Here is a 26,883-nt window from a genome sequence, read left to right on the forward strand (position 1 = left end):
CCCTTATGTTGCAAGACTTAATAGTATCAATTGCTGGTCAAATTTAAAACATCGTTACATTTTAATGAACTTGTAACACTACGTCCGCAGGCGCATGCCTAATTGTTTGGAATCACTAGATTAGATTATACTGTTTGTTCATATATTATGATATATACGTGTGTGTGTATTCTGTAAAAGTGTAAATGTGCCTCTTGAAGCTACTCAAAGGCCAACCATTACTACTCAAAGGCCAATGCCTACCCGATTACTTTCAATTTTCCATCACTAAAACTAAGACAACCCTTACACATTAAACAATCACAGATGTCCGTGCATGTATTTCATCTTGAAATCATGGCCTCTGAATATGCAATTTGCACATTGATTGCCTAAAAAAGGAGTGAATATTGACAATTAATATACAAGATTTATTTTCCATTTAATTTCCAAGTCAAAACAAAACATGCATGGTAAAATAAAAGAATTTTTTTCTGATTAAATCTTTAAAGGGTCAAAAATCAAAGCAATACAAGAGTGCTTTCATGCTTATACAACCCAATATTTTTTAATAATTTGTGGAAATATTTTCTTCCCCGCATTATTTACTCGGCAACTACAAAAAAGAGAAAAAAGTTTCAAATGAATAACCTCAGAAGCTTTGTTCTCTCTAAATTACCAGCAGTACAATTATTCTCCGGTGAAGAACTCCTCAACGTCGTCGTTTCCGAGTCTTCAACTGACGGCGTTGCCGCTCTACAATCCCTACGTTTCGTCCTCGACGTCAACCCAGTTGCAGATGTCAAGCTAAGATTGAGATCGGGCGATCGGAAATTCTCCACGTAATCATCATTACCATTGACATCAAAATTAGGCCTCTTCTTCTTGGTAGACTGCCTTTGTACTTCTCGAACCTGATGTTCACGAACATAATGGATGTCACGACTATACTCGGGAAGTGGCTCCAACGAGCCGCCACGTAACACAGTCTCCATCGCCGCCTGGCACACCTCCCACTTCCCACTCAAAAGAAGGCCCGTCGCCCCATTTACCGGATTCATAGTCCGCCCCACCGCCTCAAATAATAACGACTGAAACAAAGCTAAAAGCAACAAAACGTAATCCTCATCAGCGATCTTAGATATCTTTAGAATTTGTTTATATATATATATATATATATAGGCCGCAATCAGACGTCCACACTCCATATTTACTATTTTTGCATCGTTGATTGATCATCATGCAAAAACAACATATTACAGTGTGGACGTCTCAACCAATACCGTATGCACATACTTTGATTTTGATTTGATAGCCAAAAATGTTATCTATACCGGGTCGTTGGGACTCAGAGACGGCGTTGATGAAGGAGAAGAGGCCGGCGCGTCCAAAGAACTTGGCCACAAAAACGGTGGCGTGGGCTTGAGCTTGGGGATCTTCCATCCATTGTAGGCATTGCCTAAGGATGCAGTTATCACTGCAACCCTTTCTTAGAACTCGGCATCCATTGCAACTCATTTTTCACGCATTAATATATTTTAACAGATCGAACTCTGATGTTGGACGACGACGTCGACGACAACAACAGGACTAGATGATCTAACCCTCAGGGACTAGCCTGCGTTTAAGTAATATTGGAAATGTGGGAGGGCGTTGTAATTTGCATCATGACTTGTATATATATAGAGAATGAGAGTGGGAAGTGTTATCTTATTGTAAGACCTGGCGTATATATTAAATTAGCTTTTAAAATTTAAAAAGAAATATGGGGAGGGTAGTTATTCATTATCGTGCCCGAGGAGTAATTCGTGATATCAACCAGCATTTGATTTGATTAACTAAGGTTAAGTTATAGGAGGTAAAGTTGTGTACATGGTTGACTCGACTGTATAATCGAGGGTTTTTGGGTTGGTTCCAAACTTCCAAGGAACTTGGTGAGGGACGGTTGCGGGTCTCCGCACAACGGTTTAGTTCACATAATTTCATTCTTCCACCGTTGGATGTACCTCTGCATGGATATTATCTAACATCTGTGACCAGATTCTTTTTCTGTTTCTTTCTATTACTGGTTGTTTCTGGTTGTACTGTAGCTTGTACTATTCAAGAAATTTTTAATTGTGACGAGAGGACAAGTGGTACATCATGTGTTTTAATAGGTGTGGTGAAAATTTTTATTTTTTAAGTTTTTAAGTTTTTAGCACACATATTCCACCATTTCTATAGTGACATGTGGTGTACCACCCCTTTTACCGGTCACATTGAAAAATCTCTCGTACTACTCATGCGACTCTTGCATGCAAGACTAAAATATGTTTAGAGTAATGCTAGGGAGACTAAATTTTAGAAATTAAAAGACATGGAAGTTGATGGTTGGTTTATTACTTAAGTATTGATAAACATGTTCATTTTTATTGGTGACACATCATTTAGTTTGCTAATTTTGTCTTCAAATTTAGTCTTCTTAGCATTACCCATATGTTTAGTGTTTTTTTCTTTTTCTTTTGGTTGGAGGCTTGGAGCAAATTGCCTCAACAAAATTCCAACAAACCAAGGAGTTCATCAACTGAAAAGGTTATATTTCGGAACATATCCATATACATATCGTAAAAAATATCGACAATATCAACGATAATATCGGAAAATATCGATGTTGATAATTTCGCTCACACTTCAACAATATTTTGTCAAAATATCGGTGTAATATCGCTAAAATATCGAAAATATCGATGTAAAGGAAGGAAAAAAAAAAAAGAAGAAAAAAACGGGGAAAAAGGGAGGAAAAAAAACACAAAGGGGATTTGAACCCCTCCCATTTTACTCCTCCAACACCGTAACCACCATATATCACTTATGTTTTAGTGATAATATGCTAAAATATTTATATTTATATGAGTGGCATGTTAACAATTACATGCAAAACTATTTTGGGGATTTATCATTTGATGAATACTCTTCACAATAAACTTACTCTACACATAGAGATGATGAAGATAGTGAAAATTTTGAACCTCATAAGAACTTTATGTGGTACTAAATCACTCATGTATCTTATCATGCAATGTATAAAGTGTAAAATATTGTAGTAAATCATTATATATAAATGATTATGGTGTGTTTAATCCTTTTTTCATTAATTACTACATATTTTCTACACTCATAGTGTTTGCCAGCTCGCTGTATAATCAACTTAAATAAGTTAAATTCATCATGTAATGCATTTCCTTCTAATTTTTTTTGATAAACTAATAGATAATTGACTAAATAAACATTCTCCAAAGTTTCAATAAAAATTTCCAAGTTTTTCTTACAATTTCCGTGGTTTTTATTCAATTTTTATCGATATTGATAATATCCCGATATTTCCATCGAAATTTCCATATTTTTGGACTACCGATATTTCCGATATCATCGATATTTTATACCATGGTTACAATATATGTGAACCCTCCAGCCAAAAGTTAGTGCTACTGGGATGATTACCATCTCTAGTTAAGCATTATTTAGAACATACAAGGGAGTGAGGAGTCTACTTGTATTGAATTTGACAGCCAATTAAGTTGGGTGTAAATGTGCATTCTAGCAACTATCCATTATTGCTTTTGCAACTAATGGTAGAAGAATCCATGACTTTCTCTCTTCCTTTCTTTTTTCAAAGAAAAATAATCCCTTTACAGGACAAAAGGGTATCACATTTTATACTTAATTACTATAAATAGAAGGTTCACATTGTATTATTTTGACTAAATTTAAGAAAATTCTTCAAAGAATCACATAATTAATTAATTAGATTAATTTTTCTTCTTCCTGTTGATGACATCATTACTTATTTGGAATAGGTCGGAAGTTATGAAATGAGGAAGTCAAGAATAAGGAGAAAATGAATGTGCATTAGATTATGAATTGTATTGTGGAATCAGTATTTTGATTCCGTAAGTTAGAAATCCAAATAATTTTCAAGAGTAACTTTAGGTAAACAAGCAATAAAATTAGACTCTATGTGATTAATTTTCCATATTAAAATTGTTCGTCTGGAGGAATATCCAGTGGGGATGTTTCCTGGCCAACGAGCACACAGCTCCCCGAGAGGTTGGCACCGGTTGATATCGTCTGTTAGGCTTCTACTTATTGGTGGGCTGTAAGAGAAGGACAGAGTTAATTCTGAAAGGTACCTTTGTAGGGCCTTAGGTGTAGGCCTTGAGGCTCGCAATCAAAATTAAGTTTAAGTATTCAGGCGTGCCACTGCCATCTTTAGCATGACAGATGTAAAACCGATGTTCAGTTGTTTGATTATATATGCCCGAGAGACCAAGTTAATTCTGACAGGTGCCTTTGTGGAGCCTTAGGTGTAGGCCTTGAGGCTTCTAACCAGATTTAACCAAGTACTCGAACATATATTGGTTGTTTCATTGTTGCGGAAGTATTACAACCGTTATACTTTAATCGCCCGAGCCCGCAGAGCAGAACGAATTCAGAGAGGTGCCTTTGTCGGGCCTTAGGTGTAGGCCTTGAGGCTTCCCATCAGAATTAATTATATACGCAAGCGTTCTGTGGTAATCATGATATAACAGAAGTAAAACTAAGAAAATAGGCTAATTGCTTGCGCCCCAAGTAACTTCAGACTTCTTGTTATCAAGGACTATCGTGGATGGGTTAAGTTCACATAAAGTTCTTTTTTATGCCTTGAGACCAAGGACTTTTAATTGATCAATCTTGTCTGCCCGAATGGTTAGAACTTAGAAATCTTTTAATCATAAATTGGCTAGAAATAACTTGGATGGAAATGGAAATATACATCATATTACTAGATTTATAAATGAAACGACTAAAACAAAGGAGGTTGGGCAAGGTTTCACCTTGTCGGGCAAGGCTGATCGTCTTGCAACTTCCTCTCTTTGTGATTTACAAAGGGTTTGAAGGCTAGAAGGGGAGATTGGGAGATGAGTTTATAGGAGAGAATTGATACTACATCAAGATTTAAACAGGGTAGTAGAGCTTTTACAAAGGCTTTTCTGGTGAAGATTAATCCCGAAAAGGATGAAGGCTTGGTGCTGACTACAGCTTCGTATGCAAATCTGGTTTGAGCAGAGTTTGTGTATTTGTTTGTTTGATTGAGTGTCCTCATCTCTGATTTTTCTTTCTCCTTTTATAGACGATTTAGCTTGGCTGCTTGCAGTATTGATCTTGCCCGAATGCCTCTGAAGGGTAGTGACTCATTAGCTTTTTACTTGTCCTGCCATTGTAAAGTACTTTTGGGCTGATTAGCTGGCTAGTCTACACCACTTGACCCCTAGATAGGTGAGCAGGTGGCTTGAGTGATATGCACTTAGTCGGGAAAAAGGCCTCTTCCGCCTTCTGGGATTTGGCTGAGCCTCGGGCTTCCTTTCTTCTGGACCTCCTTTTGGGCTAACTCCCTTTCAAGTCCAAAGTTCAAGTTTTAACCCAAACAAAAATAATTCGAAAAAATAAGATGTTATACAATATGATAAGTAAAAGAACATTATTATACATAATCATATATGTATTTTATTAGACGAATGATTTAGACAAGTTAATTTCACTTAAAGAGTTAGTGAGTGGCTATATTTACAAGGCGCAGAAGTTGGGAAGAAAGTGGCACGCATGGGACTAATGATAACGATGACGATATAGACAAAGTAAAGGCATTGAAGTTATAGTCGCGACTCGGGTAGGTGGCATATATTTATCTTATTAGGACCACAATTCATTATCTAATCTCACATAAAATATGTTTAATTTATTGTTAATTAAGTGATGTTCCAACAAAATGAAGTTTGTGGAGAATGGGATTCCAATACAATTAAATTTTCACAGCTCACTTTGATTTGGATTTCACATGCTTCCGAATGTAAGGCCGCTCCGGTCATTATGGACTATGGTGGTACATATTGTGGGTGGTGCTATCTACACTCTCGTTTTTACTTCTCACACACCTCTTTTGATTTCCAGTCGTCAAATCGAATTAATTGAAGAAAATTAATGGACAAAAGTTACAAGAATGATGGAACATCACTTGGCCGTACATACGATGCCAAAAAGTGGATTCATAAGATTAATTGAAAGACAAGGATGTGGTATAGGATGTTTCCATTTGCGATTGAAGCTATTCCAAAACGTCCCTTCTGTGAGCTAGAAGGACACACATACTTTTCGGGAGAATTCAAGACATGAATTTCAGCTAATATATGAATGTTCTTTAACTATTTGAACTTTAAGAAGTCTCCCATAATTTACATTTTACTTTTAGTTTTGCCCGCATAATCTCAAAACCTTTTTTTTGTGAAGCTCTCTATATATTGAGATTCTTAGAGCTGCACTTTTTAAATTTTAGAATCTTTCATCAATTAGTTTCACAATCAAATGGTGAAGCTCTCTTTATCATGATAGGGAAAGGTGCGTCAATAAAGAGTAATGTTTACCACATTTGGCGATTATATCTTTATAAACGTAAAGTTAAAACCCACTTGGATGAATAAATCTCACTTTATTGGATTTCGGATGAGTGAGAAACGTAATGTAATCGCTAAATATAATATTATCTGACTAAAACCTTTTTTTTTTTCGATGACAGAAAGAATAACCCTGATGATCCAGATCTATAAGCAACTACAAGGCTTTAAGATAAAATCTAGATATGTGTAATCAATCATTTGCAAACGACAAATGTTAAGTAAACTCATGCGTTTACACCCGATTCTGTGAAGGTTTAAACCTAGGACATCGGAAATTACGACTTGTTCTTACTCACCTATGCCGACCATTCGGGTTAAGGGTAATGCACTAAATGTTTTTGTAAACTAAATGACATGAAAATCGATGATTGGATTATTACTTAAGTGTTAATTAATGTGTTTATTTCTTATTGGTGACACATCATTTATTTTCAAAATTTAGTCTACCTAGCATTACTCTTCGGGTTTAATTAAATAGTTTAATCTTTTAAGGGTCGGTTTTCCTTCAAATAAAAAGAATTCAGGTTTAGCAAATAAAACACATTGTGATTACTTGGGATTGTACTCTTGTGACGGCAAATCCTTCGTAATGTACGCTCCACAGGTAAAGATAAACTTGGTTTCATGCATGGCCTGTCTTTTATTCCCCCTGTGAGCCGTATACCAAGCCTGTGTGTGTGCATTGAGTTGTCTTTGTCAGAAACAAAGCGCACAAACATACAAACCCTATCGATTTGAATACAACTAAAGGAAGTTAACAGCAACTTATTTTAAGCAAATATCTGCGTAATTTAGTAATATATCATGGATAACTGCTAGCCGCGGCACACAGTATGTGACCTTTAACCTTATCTGTGATTTTTCTTCTTGTTTTTAACTGAAAATTTGTCACCTCAAAGAAACGAAATCCAGATGTGGAAAATGGGTTCCGGAGAAAGCTAATGTGAATGTGATGATGACGATTATTTCCAAGATTGTGGGTGGCTTGTAAGAGTGACTTCAGGTTTTGAGCGGTTTCTTTTATGCAGGAGTGATTGACTTTTGCCGTCAATGGTTCCCTATCATTCTAGCTATTAATTTTTTAACAAATAATAATGAAAATTATATATCCTTGAAATTCGTGTGTCAGAATTAGGGTTGATTTGGGATTGTAATACTTTTAGAAAGGAAAAATTGACATAAATAACCTATTTTCTTAATCTTGGAACCAAAATAGGATTTTTCGAATATGCACAGAACATGCATACGACATGCACAACAATAGAACAGAAATTGGATTTTTCCTATCCTTAAAATGACATAATTGCCCTCGTATATAAATAGATTATTTCTTCCAACCCAATCAGCATTTTCATCTTTCTCCGAAAATCTCTCTCGCCCAATTCCTATCTCAAAGAACCCTAACCACCAAATCGTGGGGAAATGGCGAATGAGGCTATTGCTCAAGTTGGAGATTTCTTCTCAAATCATCATCTTCTTCCCCAAATTTGAAATCTCATTCAAAACCCATATGGGTCCATCTAGTTGTATTTTGCAAAATCTCATTGTATTTTGTGAAATCCCATCCAAATCCGAAACCCCAAATTCGAAATCCCATTATATCCCTTTGTCTTCTTCTCCGTTGATTTCGTCGGATTCGGGCTCGTCGTCAACAGTTTGGGAAGAGGGAATGTCATTGGAAAAGACAATTTCTTACAGAAAATGACTCATTTATAGGGCTCGTCGTCTTCTTCTGTGTGTTTAGTGAATGATTTAGGGAATGTCGTCGTCTTATTCCTGCCGCCGGCCTCTAGCTTCTGCTTGGGGTCGGTGGCAGCAACCTTTTCAAACATGTTTTCCTCCTCCTCCTCCGTCTCTTTAACCTTCTCTTCTTGCCCAACACCTACAATGGCTTCCCTTTTCCTTTTGGAATTTGGGGATCTACAATTGTTCTCTGGAAGTGTTGGAAATTTGAATAGTTTGAGTAGAAATTTCTTTGTCCCACATTGGCCATTCCCAAAAGATTTTATCACTTTATAAGGCTTTGTCCTTTATAGAAAGTGATTGGAGTAATAGGCCTAAAGAATAAAATTGGGCTCACTCTTGGGGTTGGGCCTTGGGGTGCACTAATTAATTGGTAATTAATTATAATTAATATATATATATATAATTAATTATCAAAAGATGGGTCTTGGGCCTTGGGGCTCTTGGGCTCGGGCTTTAATAATTAAATTATTTAATTAATTATTTTCTGATTTAATTAATTATTTTTAATTAATTTCGAATTTAATTAATTATATATTTTTTACCAACAGACTCATCATTTTAGATGAAGTCTAAAGAGTTCAGAAAGAACATAGAGCAAAACACCCCTTTGGAGAAGATGTCTCCCAACAGACACATCCCATTCTCATACCTGTTGCGAACAAGCATCCTTCTATTATGTATACATCCATCTGCATGGCATTTAGTATACAGAAAATCAATATTCTTCTTCTACAATCTCAAACATCCTTTCTGAAAGAACCACACAGAAGTTCGCCAGAAGTTAAGTTTTCCGGTACTGGAATTCTAACTTGATCGTTGAATCCTGGTGAAGCAGACGTCCGTAGAACTACAAGCACTGAGTAGAGACGAATTTCTGTTTCAAGGACATTGCGGTACGCAAGCCTCGATCTTCAATCTTTGTGTTTTAAATTATTTTGTTGTTCATACTCTGTTCAATATTTATTCGTATTTATTATTTATTAGCATATATAAAATTATCATAGATTGTTGACATATATCCAACAGGAAGGAGTGGATGAAGCATGATCTTTAGGTCTTTTGTCTTTCTCCGCACCTGCGGTAGCCTCGTTTCCTATCAAGGAACGGTGGAGCAACCCACCATCTATGGGTGGTGTGGATGGAGTACTATCTCCGGGATGTTTGCCCATGGATCATGGTAATCTGATTTGGAGCCTTTGGGCTATGATTTAGGGCTCTGCGCTCAAGATCTTCCAGAACTTCGAATCAAATTCCAAATTTGGTGGATCTCACCTCAACACTTACTTGCTGCTTCTTTCGTACTTCTCTCCGGTCAAAGACAACTTTATGTTGTCACCCCTACAAAGGTCTGGTATCTCTTCAGAATGGTGTTTACACCACATGACCTTTTTTGTGACTGCTTGGTTCTAGGTATTTAGTTGCCCATTGTGTACTTGGTATTGGCTAAGGACTAGAAACGTGGCGATTGGTATTGATGTGGTTTCATTGGATCTGCAGGTTTGGCACCTTTTCCTCGACACTGTAACTATGATGGGTTTGAGATGTGCTCCATGCGGTGGTTCTTCTTGGTTTTTTGGTCTGCTGGCTGTCTTCACTGTTTTGGCCGTGTACGTGGCTAGGGAAGCTATGTTTAGGGTTATTAGGCGTTTTTGTGTGGTCACTTTTGGGCCTTAGCTTTTGGGCTCCTATGTAATTTTTGCCTTAGGTATAGATAGGAACCTTTACTGATGCATTGTGTGCATATGTGGTGTCCTGTCTGTACCGACCCCTTTTTTTGGGGGCTATTTTTATTTCTCACTTTCACCTGCAGAGTCTTTGTAATTTGTCCTTCTGGACTTTGTTATAAAAATTCCCATCGACCAAAAAAAAAAATAGATGAATGCTAAAAAGTTACTGTATGTACATGACACGCATATGACATGCTCACATATATGAATGCTAAAAAGTTACTGCATGACACGCATATGCAATGAGCTGAGAGTTTTTAGAATTTATTTGTGGTTATTTAAGTAATTTTGAGTTTGTGGATGGTGTACATGGCATGTGAATGACCGATTTGTCCTATTTTAGTTCCAAAATTAAGAAAATGAGTTATTTCTGTCAATTTCTCTTTAAAAAAAGTTTTTTTTAAACTGCTGCCAATGACAGTTAAAAAAGCGTAGAGAAATAGAAGTAGGGTCTATTATGCTTCTAAAAAAATGTTTGTTTTTTTTTTCAAAGCATAATAATGTGTGCCCACATAATGAAATTTTCAAATGGCAAACATAACTCACATGTTTTGCAAAATTATAATCTTTGTCTCTACATTATTCTCTTGACAATTATTATATCATATTAAATACCATATCTTTTTAAGTCATTTGACATATTCACAACAATTTATATAAAAGTTTACCAAATACTCAAACACCTTTTTTTTTTCTTTTTTTTCCTAAAAGCACTTTTCCAAAAAAAGTATTACGAAACACTCAACAACTTTATTTTACAGCAGTTTATTTGCACAATACAACAGAAACAGTTTTTTTTTTTAATTTTTTAAGTACGACAATATCAAACTAGCCCCTAGTATTATTCTAAAATAAAATACTTGCAACTTTGCATGATTTGCTAGGTTTTACCTGGAATAATGATTAAATAGGTCCTTCTTATTCCATCCATTGCGTTTTATGTACCTTCCCCTCTCTTTAGTCTAGTTTTGAGTAGCGATATTACCAGTAAAACACAAGATGCATATGAAACACCTTATTATTAACTCATTATGAGGCTAAGTCCACTCCCTCCCTTCAGTATAGATAATAACGTTTGTTCAAAAAATAAAAAATAATAAACACAAGAGGCATATAGTACGTGAAAAATACATAAATGTATTATTTGGTGTCATGTAGCATTAAAAGCTATGGGCATTAGATGCCCTGGATTCACAGGACTCCAATAAAATCAATAATCTAATACTTGTAGCATTTAATACTACATATAGCATAGAAAACATTTTCCAAAAATAATATGAAAAATCAACCATTATTTTAAATTTTAAAATTTATTTATTTAAAGTGTTTACCATTTTCATTTGTTTAATAATATATTAAAAATTTGTAGAATACGTAAATTTTATATCTTGTTAGAAAAAGTATGGAAATTGTGTGTATTAACTATTAAGTGTGAAGACGAGTACATACACATGTATATTTAAGTGTATAGTAGAGTTAATCTTAAAAATGAATGTATTTTAGTGAATCATTCATGGAAAATAAGTTTTTTTTCTTTCAAAAATATGTATATAAAACGTAGTATACTCTAAGTTACTAAATTATTAACAAATTATATACAAATTAACTGTCTAGTACGTTAATTTTGTTTTATACTGAAAAAGAATAGAATGTATTCAATTGAAATTTTGAGGAATTTTAATGGATCTATAAATCCATGGATTTTGATGGAGTTTAATTGATTTGTAGAGAATTCAAGTAAAATTTTGATTCAATTCCCTCGAAATCTCAGTGAAAATGAGAGATTTGTGAATGCTAAAAATACAATACAAAATCTCTCAAATTCCCTAAATTCCTCAACTTTCTAATGTGGGAGTATTCAATTTGAATTTTGAGAGAGTTTTAGAGAATTTAATTTCATGGAATTTGAGAGAATCTGAAAGGGAAAAAAAATCAATTTCCAAGGATTTTGAGTTAAGTTTCATAGAATTCACATGAATTGTGAGATTACATGGGCTTAGAGAATTTCAAAGAGTCTATTCATGGATTTCAAAAGATTTGTTTGAATTCCCATGAAATCATAGTGATTATTTTATTTCAAGAAAAGCCAAATTGATTGGTACAATTGGGTTGTCCCAAAGGCAAAAGGAAGAAGCAAAATAATAACCCAATCACAACACATGAATACGCATCTAGCTTCTGCTTACAAAATATATTTTAACTGGGGTTATCACCAGTCACAAATGTTGGTGCCACTGCTGGCCTTGAATGTGAGCTGTTAGAAATTATATATTATAATATGAAATAGTGTAATATATAATTTTAATAATTGAATGAAAAATAGTGTTAACCAATTTCTTAGAAATGTTATGTTGTTTAGGTGTATTCCCTTGATAAGTGATGTATACTTATAGATGAAAAGTTACATCTCTTTAATAAGTAGAAGTTGGATTCTATATAAACCCATGAAATCATTGGTATTACATATAGAAAATTAGAGTTAATTTTTACTCTTGAGAAATAGGGTTTCCCCACTTTGTTTCTCAAATGATTCGTGTGTTAAATTCCGAGTCGTGTCTTGAGAGTACAGAATATATAAAGTTCACTAGAGTCCGAAGATTGAAGTGTTTTGACTTCGGATTATAGATTGTTGAATCCTGAGAGATGGATGCCTATCGAACTACAAGCACAAGAGTAGAGACGAAATTCTATCTTTAGGCCATTGCATTTATGCAAGCCTCAATCTCCAAGTTTGTCAGTTTTTCTAACTTTATCTCTAATTGTTTATATTAATCTCATACATAATTGATGTTGTGATTTTCTTTATGAATACTTTCATTGAAATTCTTTTATTATTTTCATATTTTCTAATATTGCTCCAACAATCTAAAGATAGAAACACTTATTCAATAATTAGAAAATATGAAAAGTATATGATTATATGAGAACAGATGCATGAAGGCAAGAGATGCCATCTTTCCAAAACATTCGAAGGTCATGATGAATTATGGGTCTTTTGCCAGACAGTAACCATTGCGTTTTTACAAAAATGGTGTGATTATGAATTTGATCCTTTTCAGACTAACCAAAGATATCAATGGTGTTGTATGAGTGGCATCTGTTTGTTTTGTTGCATGTGTGAAAAGCCACTATATGGAAGTTACTGTCCAAACTGTAAAAGGTTTTTAATATCATCTTTATATCATCTTTATGCTAAAGATGCAAACGGTGGTGCATCAGACTCATAACTGTTCGTGAAATAACGTGTTGTGTGTATATACTTATTTGTTTAAATTTAAACTTATATTTTTTTTGGATTTGTTAACTAACTCATGCATTAAAATTTGGGCCATGGTTGATGGTAAGTGAAGTGATATACATGGTGTTCACACCGTTCTGTGAATGCACAGTCTCGTGTTCCATATCGATTTAACAGATGCAACGATTCGAAGCATGGAACTAAAGAGATCCTTGGTCCTGCCTAAAGACAATCTCTCTTTCAAATGGAAAATGATTAAATTTCCAAGGTTGGATGTAGAGGACCAAAGGACAAGATTGGCGGTTTTTTTAAATTGGCAGAAAGGCACGATCACTTTGTCTGCATCATTTAGTTCTTTTCCAGACTGCAACTATTGGCTTATAGAGATGGTGTTGTCTAGGAAGAGCTTTGATATTTTAGGTTCTGTGAACATCCACTGGAGCAAGCAGGGCAATTCAATAAAGCAATGATGCAATCCTTATGAACGGCCATTCTATTTCGAAACGAAAATTAAGTCGTTTTGTTTTGGATGTATGTTACTCTAGATCGCAGTGCCATCATAAGATGTCTGTTGCAGAACCAAAAGACGTCCACAAATGCTTGAAAGCGGTGCTTCATGCATATAGATGTTCTGATGTAACATGATCACAATCATCAATTCGTGAGTGATAGTCATCACAAGGCAATGAGTTGGCCAACTTACAAGCCTACGCATGGAAAATGTGAGTGTGCAAGACGAGAACAATTTTGACCGTTATTTGCCACGAGGAAAGATGTGGTCTGCATCCTTGTTATAGCCACTATGATTAACAAAAAACAAAAAAAAAAGTCTTTCCTCTTTCACCGAATTGTGTCTTTGGGGTAGTTGAGACGATGCACCGCTTGGCATCATCTGATGAAAAGGCACTGGAATTTGGTTTAGCAGATAGACATACAAAGAGGCCATGATTGAGAAGCCTTGCAATTATTTAAACGAGAAACAACGTCAGTGTTTGGATAGTCAGCGTATCGACCTCAATAAAAGTGGACATACTTTCATGCTGCTCTAAATAAGTGTGCATTTCCGAGAAGAGGGAAATGTCATGGCCACCAATAAGTTAAAGTGTGGGGGTCTTTCATAAAAGGAATGACGAGACACTACAAAAGAGGCTTATTGAGTAAGCATGCATAGTTGAATTAGACAAGATCATGCTTATTAAGTAAGCATATGAATGGACATGGCCATTGGGTCATGCATGTTGGTCATAGTAAAGAAAGAATGAAAGTCAAGAAGTGAGTTTCTCATAATTTCTAGTGAGGCATGAAGGCCTAAAAAGATAGATAGAGTCTATCTTAGCTATTCCTTACTTCTTAAGGTGGAAAATGTGATCGATTTAATGATAGCATTAAAAGAAACTAAAATTATGAAAGAATTGTGGGGGTTGGTTAAAAGTAATTTGCTAATTGAACGACATTTAAGATGTCATCTCTTGTAATGAGTACATGTTTAAGGTATGACAAGATTAGAGATCTTCTTACAAATACCTTAAATGTGGGGGAGTTTACCCAAGTGCTTAGTTTTAGCAAATTACTTAGTAATTAAGTCCTAATATAATTTTGAGGACTTGACATTTCAAATAATGTCAAACAACTACTCTCGTATGAAATATAATTTCATAAGATGGATTGTGCACACCATTAAAGATAGTCAACCTAAATGGTACCAAATATTAAAGGTTTGACTAGAGAGTAAGTTGATCATCGAAGGGAATGAGGCTAAAGCCAAACATAACTAATGAATTAGCCGGGCGGAAACCTAACTTAGTTGATTGGAGATCCCATGGTCTAAGTTCAATAGGCAAACTAGTTGGGCATGATTCAAAGAAGTTAACACACTATATACCTCATTCCTATGATGGAAGAAGTGTGTTGTTTGCAGAAGTTTTAGGGTGTATATTTATACTTAATGACAATGATATCTTATAAATAAGAGGAATAGAGCAGACTATTATTAATCAATGGTCACCTATGTGAGAGTAGAAATGGGTCGCTTCTATGAGAATGAGATGGCTAAATTCTCTAAAGCTCTCATGAATCCGGGATTTGTTCAGGATCAAAATGAACACAACCGTATGAACCGTAATATATTAGGATTAGTGATGTGTGTTGCTTATTGTCTCGGTTTACTGTTGCGGTGAACAGTTCAAGATCTTCTACATCCACTGCGTCACCAAGTAAACCCGATAAGTATTCACTAGGGTAGGTTTAAGTCCAAAAGACACCTCTCCCGATGCATCTCCTGTCCGCCTGTACTCTCAAATTCTTCCTAATTTTTCATTCATGTGGGGGATTGTTAGAAATTATATATTATAATATGAAATAGTGTAATATATAATTTTAATAATTGAATGAAAAATAGTGTTAACCAATTTCTTAGAAAGGTTATGTTGTTTAGGTGTATTCCCTTGATAAGTGATGTATACTTAAAGATGAAAAGTTACATCTCTTTAATAAGTAGAAGTTGGATTCTATATAAACCTATGAAATCATTGGTATTACATATAGAAAATTAGAGTTAATTTTTACTCTTGAGAAATAGGGTTTCCCCATTTTGTTTCTCAAATGATTCGTGTGTCAAATTCCGAGTCGTGTCTTGAGAGTACAGAATATATAAAGTTTGCCAGAATCCGAAGATTGAAGTGCTTTGACTTCGGATTATAGATTGTTGAATCCTGGGAGAAAGATGCCAATCGAACTACAAGCACAAGAGTATGGGCGAAATTCTATCTTTAGGACATTGCATTTATGCAAGCCTCAATCTCCAAGTTTGTCAGTTTTTCTAACTTTATCTCTAATTGTTTATACTAGTCTCATACATAATTGATGTTGTGATTTTCTTTATGAATACTTTCATTGAAATTCTTTTATTATTTTCATATTTTCTAATATTACTCCAACATAAACGAACCACCTACTGCAAACATTGCTTATGGGCTTGACAAATTTTAACAAATTGACTTACATGTAAGAAATAGAGACCAACCTGCAAATTTTGCTCAACTCAATCAATAAAATTACTAGCCGAATGGAATTTTACCAAACAGTTCTTTTGAACAAGAAAAATAAACATTTTTCAAACTTAACATATGCCAATGGTCCTCAAGCCTCTTATTCTACCACCATCCTAAAATCCGAGAGATTAAGAATAGAAATTAAAAAAAAAAAACCCTGTAAAATCAAATAATTCCCTCTATTTCTCATCTTTGAATCCTATCATTCACGCATTTGTCCACATATTTGTAGCGATACCAGCTCTCAATCTGTCGTTTGTTGCTCTTGAGTGTGATTACTTGGTTCATCGTCATTTTCTTCATCTTCATATTTATCGTCTTCTAATTCAATTGGAAATTCATCAGAACGACACTCCTTGCGAAGAAGGTTGTGCAACTCTGCACAACCTAACACAAACTCTGCTTGTGTTTTAATTGGAAATGGAGGTGTTAACTTAAAAATTGTGAATCGAAATTTAAATTGTTCAAATACAAAATAAAATCGAGGTAGTAACATAATAAAATTGTTAAAATACAAAATCTATAAAAGTGAAATATCATCATGTAAATAATATATTCTATAAGAAAAATAACTCTCCCTAAGGAAGCCTTCCCATACTTCATAACTAGCCGTGAACTTCTTTGTGACGGGGTCCCAACCAAATCGAAAACTATGCCTAAAAAGTTGACATTGATTGATATCGACCCCTCAAAGTTTTCATATGGTTCTTAATTAACATGATCTTGAGTTTTTTGACACCCAAGTTTTTCATTGAGCACGAGAACAATTTTGGCTCTATAGTTTGCTTGCTTATTATGCCATTAGCATCAGGCCATCCATTTTTTTACGACCTGAACAAGTCGTTGCAACAACATGTTGTTCTCTTCCACGGACATTGATTATAGTTTCATTTTCCCTTTTCTTGTTGTGAATCTCCCATTTATAATATTAGATGATACATTATAATTATTTTATTAGTCATACATCTTCTATATAACGAATCAATGCACAAATAAAGACTAAACTACATGCATAGGATTGCAAAGAAGACAAATTGAACAAAATAAATTGAACAACAGACCAGTCAAGTCTCACCCTAGTTACATTGACATTTTGATCGAATGCTAAAATCTCACCCTTATTTGACATAAAATCAACGGATGCTAAAAGCATGATAAACAAACACATTCCTTGCAAACAGAAACAAAAAAATTAGGCCAAGTTTTAAAAAACTGCTTCATAAAAAAGAAGGCAATGAAACAAATAATGGAGCGATACTGGAATACGAGACTAAAGGGACATGGCAGGCAATGAACAATGGACCCCAAAACCATGTTTGTGGATTCCAGTTGATCTTTTGACAATCAAAAGCACAAAATATTTCAACAAAACACCAAATCATAAACCCACACGCATATTCAATAATAGGGTTTCAAATCCTAATAAACCCTAAACTAGAAAACCCTAACCCTAGAACAAGATTGTAGTATCCAAACAAGAAAAATCATGAGAAAACATGTACAAGGTAAAAAGTTTTACCTTCAAGCTGCTCTGTTTTCGGAGGAGAATATGCCATCTCTGGAGAGGAGAGAGCAGCACACATAGTTGCTCAAAATTTCTACAGATCTCACTTTGAAATCCACCAATTCACAAATTTCTTCAAATTCAATTCATTTTCCAATACACCTAAATTTTTAGAGACTTTCAAAAAGTCACAATTGAATACACCGATTTATAGGATTTTTTTTTTTTAAACAATTGATATTATCTACACTAAAGGGGAGAGGGTAGGCTTAGTCTCACAATGGGCTAGCAATATTGTGCTTCAAATTCGGGTTTGGCGATAATCAAACCTAAGACCTCTCACTTACAAATGAAGAGGAATATCACTAAACCGTAGTACTAAGTGGTAGATTTATAGAAAATTTTAAAAAGTCTCTAGAAATCTCAATTGAATACACCTAAACTTTTATGAAGTCTTTTAAATTCCAAATTGAATACCCTAGAAATTATTAGTTCCCTAAAACTCTCTCAGAATTCCAATTAAATACACCCCCCTCAAATTCCTTAAAACAAATTCCTAATTGAATACACCTAGATTTTTATAAACTTCTTTAAAATCCTAATTGAATACACCTGAATTTCTAAGAATTTTAATAATCTATCTTAAAATCTTGATTGAATATAGGTTGAATTTTAATGAATCACTTAAAATCCTAATTAAATACCCCTATAATCATTAAAAAAACTAAAATCCTTCAAAATCTCAATTGAATAGACGTCCTTAAAAATGAGAAGTGTTAAAGCTTTTTCTCATCCTAGCTAGCCTAGGTAATCAAGTATCTCTATGCATGAAAGTAATCAATTTGGCTAAGATAAAGGTTTCTCTCGACTCAAACAGAGATTGGCCGTCATTAACAATTCACTTGAAAATAAGCAAAATGTATTTCTTAGGAAGATGCGCAGTAACTATACTGCATATATTATACATTAAATATAATGTATCTTATGGATTAAGGGCATGTTTGATTGAAAGGAAGGAAATTGTAAGAAATAGTTATCATTCTTATTTATGCGTTTACTAAGACCTTGAAAATGTGTACTAAAAAAGACCTATAAAGTGAATAAATAAGTGGATCCCATATTGATTATGGTATGACATGACATACTCGAAATGTCAAGGTATGGTGTTGGAACTAAATTCGAGCACTGCCGCATGTGGTGGAAGATGCACAAATTTGTTTACTTGTATAAGAACAAACAATCGTTAACAGCCAAAGATGGGGGGATGTGTGTTGGTCAAAGATTTTCCGATAGTCAAGTTAGTAAGCAATATTATGAGACTCAAGCAGTAGGCAAGAGAATAAGTGTACGATAAATACGTTACTAGAGATGAACCCTAGATGACTGGTTTTACACCAGTCAAGAATGAGACCTTTTAGGTTAAGGAATTTGCATGAAACCGAGATAATCCAGAGGAGATCTAGAAAATAAATATTGTATCCTCTTAGGAGTGTGATTACTTGCAACGCACGTTAATCTTGATAAACATCTTCGGATCTCCTTCTTTGTCCTTGCCAAAACTCCCAAATCTTTTACTCAGGAAAAAGTTTAGATACTTTTATGGATTACTTTGCTTCTTCAACCTTTCTCTCTTCGATTCATTAATCTCTCTCAATATGAGCCCCCGATGGCCAGAGTACGCAGCGAGGAAGAAGGAGAAACCTTTGCTCACAGTTGCCAGCATTTTCTGATTGATGCACCGTTCGGTGGGAAGCTAGCCACAACGTCGGAACTGCCTTGCCTACCCCTTCTAACCCTGAACGTCCATGTACCAGGATTCACCCTTGGTACTTGGATTTGGGGCTAAAATTTCCTCTTTCCCCTTTTCTGAAACAAGTCTTGAATTGCTACATGGTTGGCATCTGCAACCTTACGCTTGCATCCTTTTGCATTATCACCTGCTTCGAACTCTTGAACAAGTGGTATGGAGCAGACCTCGGTATCCTAGAATTTCGTATGCTTTACACCATGTGGAAGAGTGTCAATCCTCATTCGTTCTTTCAATCTCGGGCAAGTGTTAGATGGCCTGCCTACATCTCTGACTTGCCTCGCCATGACAAATGCTGGTACAAAGATGTCTTGGTTGTCGAAGGTGAATGGGAGGGTGACATTTTTGGGCCCCGAGTTTGAAATATTCCCTCCGTCTGTCTTCGATGTAATAGTGATTTAGAAGGTATTTTCAGTGCCATCCTCAGCTGATTAACAAGGCCTTAAGGTCATTCCAGTTGATCATCATAACTGGAAGTGGCTTATTGCTCCAGAAAGGCTCAGAGAGCATGGAAGGGATGTCATGTAGACCACTGCTCCAACCACCCATATTTCGGATTTAGCATTGGTTGATGCAAGGGCAGCCAAGGATGGGAGAGACATGGTGAAGACTCCAAAAGTTCTTAAAACCGAGAAAAAGCTTAACATTGTGGGGAGTTCTGGCGTTTCTCAGAGGTAAATTGATAAAGTGCTTGAGATCCAGGATCCACCCCATTCGGGCTAGAATTGATTGATGCAGAGTAGTAGCAGGTGTCAATTATCAGTGAGGAAAAGGAAAGAAGACTTTATATAGGTGATGGCGAGGGCTTTGTTGAGGCCCCTGGAATCCAGGTTCCTTTGGCCGTTGAGCAAGAGGTGAAGCACTCTTTGGACGCCGAGTGGAACAGCATGGTTGAGTAATTGCACCGCGAGGAGAGCGGATGCTGGCAGCGGAACAGAGCACATGGCAAATTTTGTAATTAGTTTCCAATCTTGTAGTTTCAACATAATGCAAGATAGCAGTGGCAAGAGTGTTTTATTGCACATCTGCAATGAACGCAAACACGATTGATTAATCTAATCCGACAAGAGAAAAATGACGACTTTCAATTAATCTAATCCTATAATAGAAGCGTGAACTCATCAATCAAACGGATTTTGATTAAATGTAACTGTGTTTGCGACCGTGTCAATCTAACAGCTACAACTGTGCTACAAACTGCGTTAGCATCACATTGTAGAAAGACTCTTTTCATCTTCTTAGATTAGGATATGACTTGCCAGATCAAGCCAACCTCTAAACCCTAGATATAAAGGTCGTACCCAGTGCACAAGGCTCCCGCTTTACGCAGGGTCTGGAAGAGGTGAATGTCGGCTAGCCTTACCCCCATTTATGGAGAGGCTGCTCCCAAGTCTCGAACCCGAGACCTACCGCTCATGGGCGAAGGCACTTGCCATCGCACCAAGTGCGACCTCTAAACCCTAGATATAGATAGAGAAATGCTTTTCTTGCAAGACAAGTCATATACCATGCAAAAATATCTAACAAAAGATTTGACGAGCACAATTACGTATGAGAGTTGGAACTCTTGACAATTGGATCACCACCGCAGTTAAATTCTTTAGCTAAATCTCTCATTTTCTCACAGCCCCTGAATTTTTCTGCAAGTACAACAAAAACCCTTCTTCCAAACTATATGTACTCCACTTTTGCTCAGGTAATACACAACCAGTTTTTCTTTTTAGTTGCTAAGATCATAAAAGATCAGGAGAAACTCGAAAATTCCCAACCTATTTGCTTGTCAATTAGTTCTACTAAGAAACCGAATGGCTCCTATTTCTGGAATGTGTGGATTTCGCCTCTTCAGGATTAGCAGAACCAAGACTCTCGGATGAATCGGAGCCACTGTTCTCACCTTGTACCCCTTTGCTTGACCAAAGCTTTGCAAAAATCTTCTTCTTCGACTTGAGCAACCCTCTCATTTTACTTACTGCCGCCTTGTCAACACTGCTTTTGCCGTCTCCGTTCCTGTTGCACGCTCCCACACTGCTGCTCAGCCTTAACGAAGCTAGCTCTCCCTTTAGGGCCCTAAGCTCCTCAGCCGACGCTACTGCATCCCAATCCTCCTCCGTGTTGGTTGTTGCAGATCTTGAGCTCCCATGGGACCCACTGTTTAAATCCTTCATTCCTTTAGGTAGGTCTGGAGTGCTGTTGCCTGATGAAGCAGCAGCCCTGACTTGTTCAAAAAAGAGTACTTGCACAACTACACGCAACGGGAGTCTCTCATTTTGCACCGCATGCATGCACGCATCAACTGACAGCTTTTTGCAGTCCATCAGCTTGCAAATCCTCTTCCTCTCACTCTTGCTGATCCCTGGGTGCTCCTGCAACAAATATGGCCAAAGTGTGAAACGCATATCCCCTCCAACACTAACAAGATACAACACAGACGCACACTGGAAAACAAAAATTTTATGGCATGAACATATTCCAGCATCGACTAAAATACAACAGAACAGAAAATTGGAAGCCACTTGTTTGCACCGTAACATGAAAAACTTGCATGACATGGAAGGCACCAACTTTTCGTCAATCAAATAAAATGTACAATAGCCCTTACCTTAAGGTACATGTCAATGGCTCGGTAAAGTCCATCATGAGAAGGTAGAGAGAAACCTCTCACCATCTCCGCAAGATCAACAAACTTCGACAAGGGGAGGTTGGGATCCTTTGATATTTCAGCAAGATACCCATCTATCAGTTTTGCCACCATCAGCTTGGAAGCATCCGACAAAATTCCTGGCCTTCTCACTTCCTGAAGTTGATTGCCCTCTTCTAGTGATTCAATCTCTGGACTTTGACCTTGCCTTAGAAACTCTTCTACTATTTTTTGGACTACAGTAACATCATAAACTATTGGTTCTCCTTCCGCTGCTCGTATCATAAGATCATTTACAGAAGCCTCCTCCAGTTGCTGCCCTATTCTCCTTACCAGCTCTCCCTTAGTCGTGTCTCCAGAATCCACAAATATAGCTGCTTTCAACATTTTGAGCAAGAAACTACAAGAGACAGTGCCTTTCTCTTCAGGCAACAGCCAGACAATTGCATCCACTGCTGATCGATGCTTTGTCATATCTCCACCCTGGATCATACCTTTGCTGAAACCTGGCAGCCTTCTGTAAGCATAAGCTTTCAAGGCCTCTCCTATTACTTCACCAGATAGTACCCCTTTGGTTTTAATATTTGCTAGAACACGCTTGTATAAATCAATCTCAAGCTCACACAATTCTTCAACCCACCAGTCTTTTGGAACTGGACGATTTCTTACACCATTCCAATTTGGATCATTCCCATTTTCCTCTTGGATCTTCTTCCGGTTATAGGTATAGGACCAGTCAACTTTTGAAATATCCATGCAGGCCTTAGTAGCGATAGAGTCAATGCCATGGCTGACCAACTTCAGTTCCTCAGATATTGGTAAAAGAGACTTCGTAGTCTGAAGAACAATAATGGAATCCTTCCAGCTCCGGAAAATGCTAGAGCTAAGGAAGACATCAATCTTGTATATGAGATTTCCTTTCTCGATAGACTCATGCATCCCCAGATACTCAGCAGCACAGCGAGACACAACAACATTGTAAGCATTGAGGGTGACAGTCATGCCATAACAAAACTTCGCACATATCTCAAAGGCAGCAGGGCCACCAGGAATGTCAGAAATGTAAATTTCACCAGTGTTTGATTCATTAGAGTTTGCAACCCACTTCTGTAAGCGGGCACTCTTTGATAGAAGAGGAAACTGCATAAAACATTATTACTTTGATCAGTATCACAAAACATGTATCTGTAGATATACAGCAGATTTTCACATAAAATTTGAAAATGAAAAGAGTTGTCTTGAGAATCGAGATAAGTTTGCCAAGACTCTAGCATCTATTGAATTTAAAAGCTATATCTATAAAGATCAGCATCTATATTTATCAATGCTCCGTTGGTCTCTGGAAAATAATAATAATTCCTCAAGTGATAAGGAATTTGTCGAGTATCAACAAAGTGGTCCTTAATTAATGTTAACTAGTCATATCCCGTAAGTGTTCAGTTTATTTATATGAAACAAGTTGAGCACATGCAAATTGCTTATAAGCATTACACCTCCTTTATCAATATCATAATCATTATAGCTAAACGTATCTGGATTTGTTCTGGTTGCTTTAAAACATGAGTACTATAAAACATTCTCGGCTATAGATCCCTCCACTTGAAAATGTAACATGAAAAGTAACTGGGGACCCGTTTATTTCACCAAGAAATGAAAAATACAAGAGGAAACAGTTATTGGCAATCCTGATACAAGATACCATACACAGAAAAATGGACCAGATGATTACCTTATGTAGGTAAAACTTTGAATCTCCAACATTAACAATGATGTCTGTTGCCAAATCAGTTGCGACATACCTTGCATATAAGAATATTTTTGTAGTGTTAGTAAGGACTCTGAATATAAAAGAGTACTAATAAGAAGACCTGCATACTAACACATTAAGAACTCGCAATGAGCAATTGGAAATCAACCTTTTTTTTCTTTTCGAAACATTTTCTTTCCGGAAACCCAAAAATTTCTCCTATAGGATTTAAGATTGGCTTGAAAATCCCTCATTCAAAAGACTGATAGGCTATGGTGCAGCGACCTCATTATACAAAAATACAACTCATACCCTGCATCCATCTTTCTTTTATTATAACATCGCTTTAGCAAGAGATTTAATTTGATTAGCATTTCTACATTTTGTTTACATTAGACACAACTTTGTCATTTCTTACAATATTATCCTGGTTTAGTATAACTTATAAGCTCACAGCCTCTTGCATCCTTAAATTAACAAACAATAGTTTATGTAGATGTGAATAACAAATGATGTGTGGTGATCTACTAATAAGAGCTACAATAGCACCAATAAATACTAGATTGACAACAGCTCAGATTTGATAATGTCAATGATTCAGAGATTCCAAAAGAATTGATCATAAACCAAGTGACACACTGAGAGATTCAATAAAGGTTTTCTTGAGGAGGCCGCAGAAAGAGAACTAAGTTTTCGTGAACCAAAAAAGAAAAAAATAAAGTGTCAGCAAGTTTGATACCAAGTCATAGAACAAGAATCATTTTAATCAAGAGTGTGGGGAAATGACGAGAATCGAAAAAAGGAAAAACTTACAGCCCAATTTTAAAAACCAAGATTGTTACTAAAACTTAGTGGTCATAGGCATTATCCATGAGAAGAAATACCCAAAATTTTCTAATTAACAGAAAACCATTTAAAAGCTATGCAAAGGAACCATACTTTGAGGTTTATGCAATCGGAATTACTATGCATGAAACACAATAGCGAAAAACATGATTCAAATTAATAACTGAGGTAAGAGGTAGAACACAGTTTACAAAGAAGGGGATACAAGATCTCACCTAACATTATTTCCATCAGTTTGAAAAGAATCCGGCTTCGATCCAAGTTTCATAAACTTCATCTTGACAACCAACAGTCTGCTCCTCTACTTCCTTGAAACAAAACTACCCCACTACTCAACCTGTCACTGCTTGATCAAATACTTCACACCAAGACCACCACACAAACCCAATAAGAATGCATCTCTATCGAGGAAGAGTTGCTCGAAATGGAAAGGAAGACTCCACAAGTGGGGACCAGAGAATCCAACTTCCTGAGCTCCAAGAGAGAAAAGAAGGATCTCAAAGAGTGGGGGGGAGGTTATATCTATGAAAGGCGGGGTATGACCGAATCTTGACAGGGACCAAGGCAGTCTAAGAGAGAGAAAGAAAGGGAAAGAGAAGATGGGGTTTGTGCAATTATTTAAGAAAAGGTTCTCTTGAATGGCAAGAGAGCCAAAGAAGAGGGTGTTTCCTTGGTCGGCGGCAAAGCCCAAGGAGTCCGGGCGCACCAAGTCAGCGGAGGGGACATAACCAACAGACTCTTAAACACTAAACAATTATCATACACCAGAGACACTCACAAGCACAAATCTGACTCCACCACACTCCCCCACTATTTCTTAATCTTTCTCTTCTGATTACTCTGTTTCTTTGTTTTCCTTTTTTAAAAGCTAATTAAAGATTCATGCCACCAAGACCTCTTTGGACGCCTTTAAAGCTTCAAGTTCCAAACCTAACATGTACACATCAACAACACCTATTTTCTAGATTATTTTTTTACCCTTCAAGTTTGAAAACCTGCAACTGAAACAGCATCTCGGTATCAGTTGAAGAAACCACCAAAACGGTAGACAACAAGCATCTCTTTTTATTTGGGCAAAGCATGGGAATAAATGAGCAAAAGATCACACACAAAATATAAAGTTATTATAGTAATGGACAACCAAACATCAACTTACCAACAAAAATAAAATCATTACAAAATTGGGCTCAAATCTGAGGAATCTACCAGAATATTATCATGGAAAATCTAGTTAAATAACGAGGCAAAAGATCATATATTATGCTGCTAAAGTACAAAGCTTTAAAACCCCACATGAAGAAATAAGCAAAGAATCTCAAAGGGCATAAAGAAATAGGGAAATAATCAAAAGGAAAGACCCCCCAAAATCCACTCCCCGTGTAAAACCTCACAAAAACCAAGACCCCATTTCATCAAATCTACAGAGCTATACAAAAACTACCAACAAATATCACCCACTTGCAATTTGAAAACCGAAAAAAACCCAGTTCATGTTTGAGTGCAATCAGCCAACACCAAGCCTAAAAACCCAAAAGAAAAACCAGAACCACAGAAAGTGGAGAGAGAGAGAGAGGGACTCACCCAAAATCTTACGCCATCTATTCAAGTTTTTTGCTTGAGGAATCAGGAGGAGTTTTCAGCGCTCAGAGGAACAGTAACAAGAGACCAAAGGGCGAGGCTTTTGTATGCTGCTGCTGCTGCACAAGCATTCAAGTCTTGAGAACCAAACCCACCACCAAACAAACTTCACGCAAGTCAGGAAAACAAAAACCAAAAGGGCAAAAAAAAAAAGATAACACGAAACTCAAAAGCACCCAGCTGTTTAGTACTACTGAGTTCCAAAATCTAAAGTTTCCCCATCTCCCAAAATACTGAAATAAAACTACCCAAGTGCGAAAAAAGCAAACTTGACAATACCAAATGCATGATTCAATCATCAGGAGCAAGGTATAAAATATCGATGATATCATAAATATCGATAGTCCAAAAATACAGAAATTTCGATAGAAATGTCGGGATATTATCGATATCGATAAAAATTAAATAAAAACCACGGAAATTGTAAGAAAAACTTGAAAATTTTTATTGAAACTTTGCAGGATGTTTATTTAGTCAATTATCTATTAGTTTA

At 36.1% G+C, this 26,883-nt stretch overlaps 2 protein-coding genes and 1 long non-coding RNA gene across 5 annotated transcripts; 1 reads left to right on the top strand and 2 right to left on the bottom strand.

Moving 5' to 3' along the window:
- Positions 1-453: 453 nt before the first annotated feature.
- On the bottom strand, positions 454-1,641 carry LOC103436400 (LOB domain-containing protein 37-like). Its single transcript, XM_008374828.4, has 2 exons — positions 1,314-1,641; positions 454-1,081 (listed from the first exon to the last, which is right to left on the bottom strand). The coding sequence occupies exons 1-2, from the start codon at positions 1,495-1,497 to the stop codon at positions 618-620; spliced, it is 648 nt and encodes a 215-aa protein (XP_008373050.3). The 5' UTR covers positions 1,498-1,641; the 3' UTR covers positions 454-617.
- A 6,247-nt stretch (positions 1,642-7,888) lies between these two features.
- On the top strand, positions 7,889-10,069 carry LOC139195917 (uncharacterized). Its single transcript, XR_011580994.1, has 2 exons — positions 7,889-9,088; positions 9,222-10,069. It is a non-coding gene; the product is annotated as an uncharacterized lncRNA (long non-coding RNA).
- A 10,934-nt stretch (positions 10,070-21,003) lies between these two features.
- On the bottom strand, positions 21,004-26,678 carry LOC103409333 (phototropic-responsive NPH3 family protein NPY2). 3 transcript variants are annotated; one of them, XM_008348139.4, is made up of 5 exons: positions 26,334-26,678; positions 24,968-25,753; positions 23,889-23,958; positions 22,121-23,299; positions 21,004-21,884 (listed from the first exon to the last, which is right to left on the bottom strand). In XM_008348139.4, exons 2-5 carry the CDS (start codon positions 25,027-25,029, stop codon positions 21,315-21,317), a joined length of 1,881 nt encoding a protein of 626 aa, XP_008346361.3. In that variant the 5' UTR covers positions 25,030-25,753; positions 26,334-26,678; the 3' UTR covers positions 21,004-21,314. The 3 variants fall into 3 exon arrangements, with proteins under 3 accessions (XP_008346361.3, XP_008346362.3, XP_028957953.2); XM_008348140.4 differs by having other exon boundaries at positions 24,968-25,747; positions 26,334-26,634; XM_029102120.2 differs by lacking the exon at positions 24,968-25,753 and having other exon boundaries at positions 26,334-26,500.
- Between the last annotated feature and the right edge of the window lie 205 nt (positions 26,679-26,883).

The sequence above is a fragment of the Malus domestica genome, chromosome 05 (genome assembly GCF_042453785.1).
Source record: "Malus domestica chromosome 05, GDT2T_hap1".
Taxonomy (NCBI): domain Eukaryota; kingdom Viridiplantae; phylum Streptophyta; class Magnoliopsida; order Rosales; family Rosaceae; genus Malus; species Malus domestica.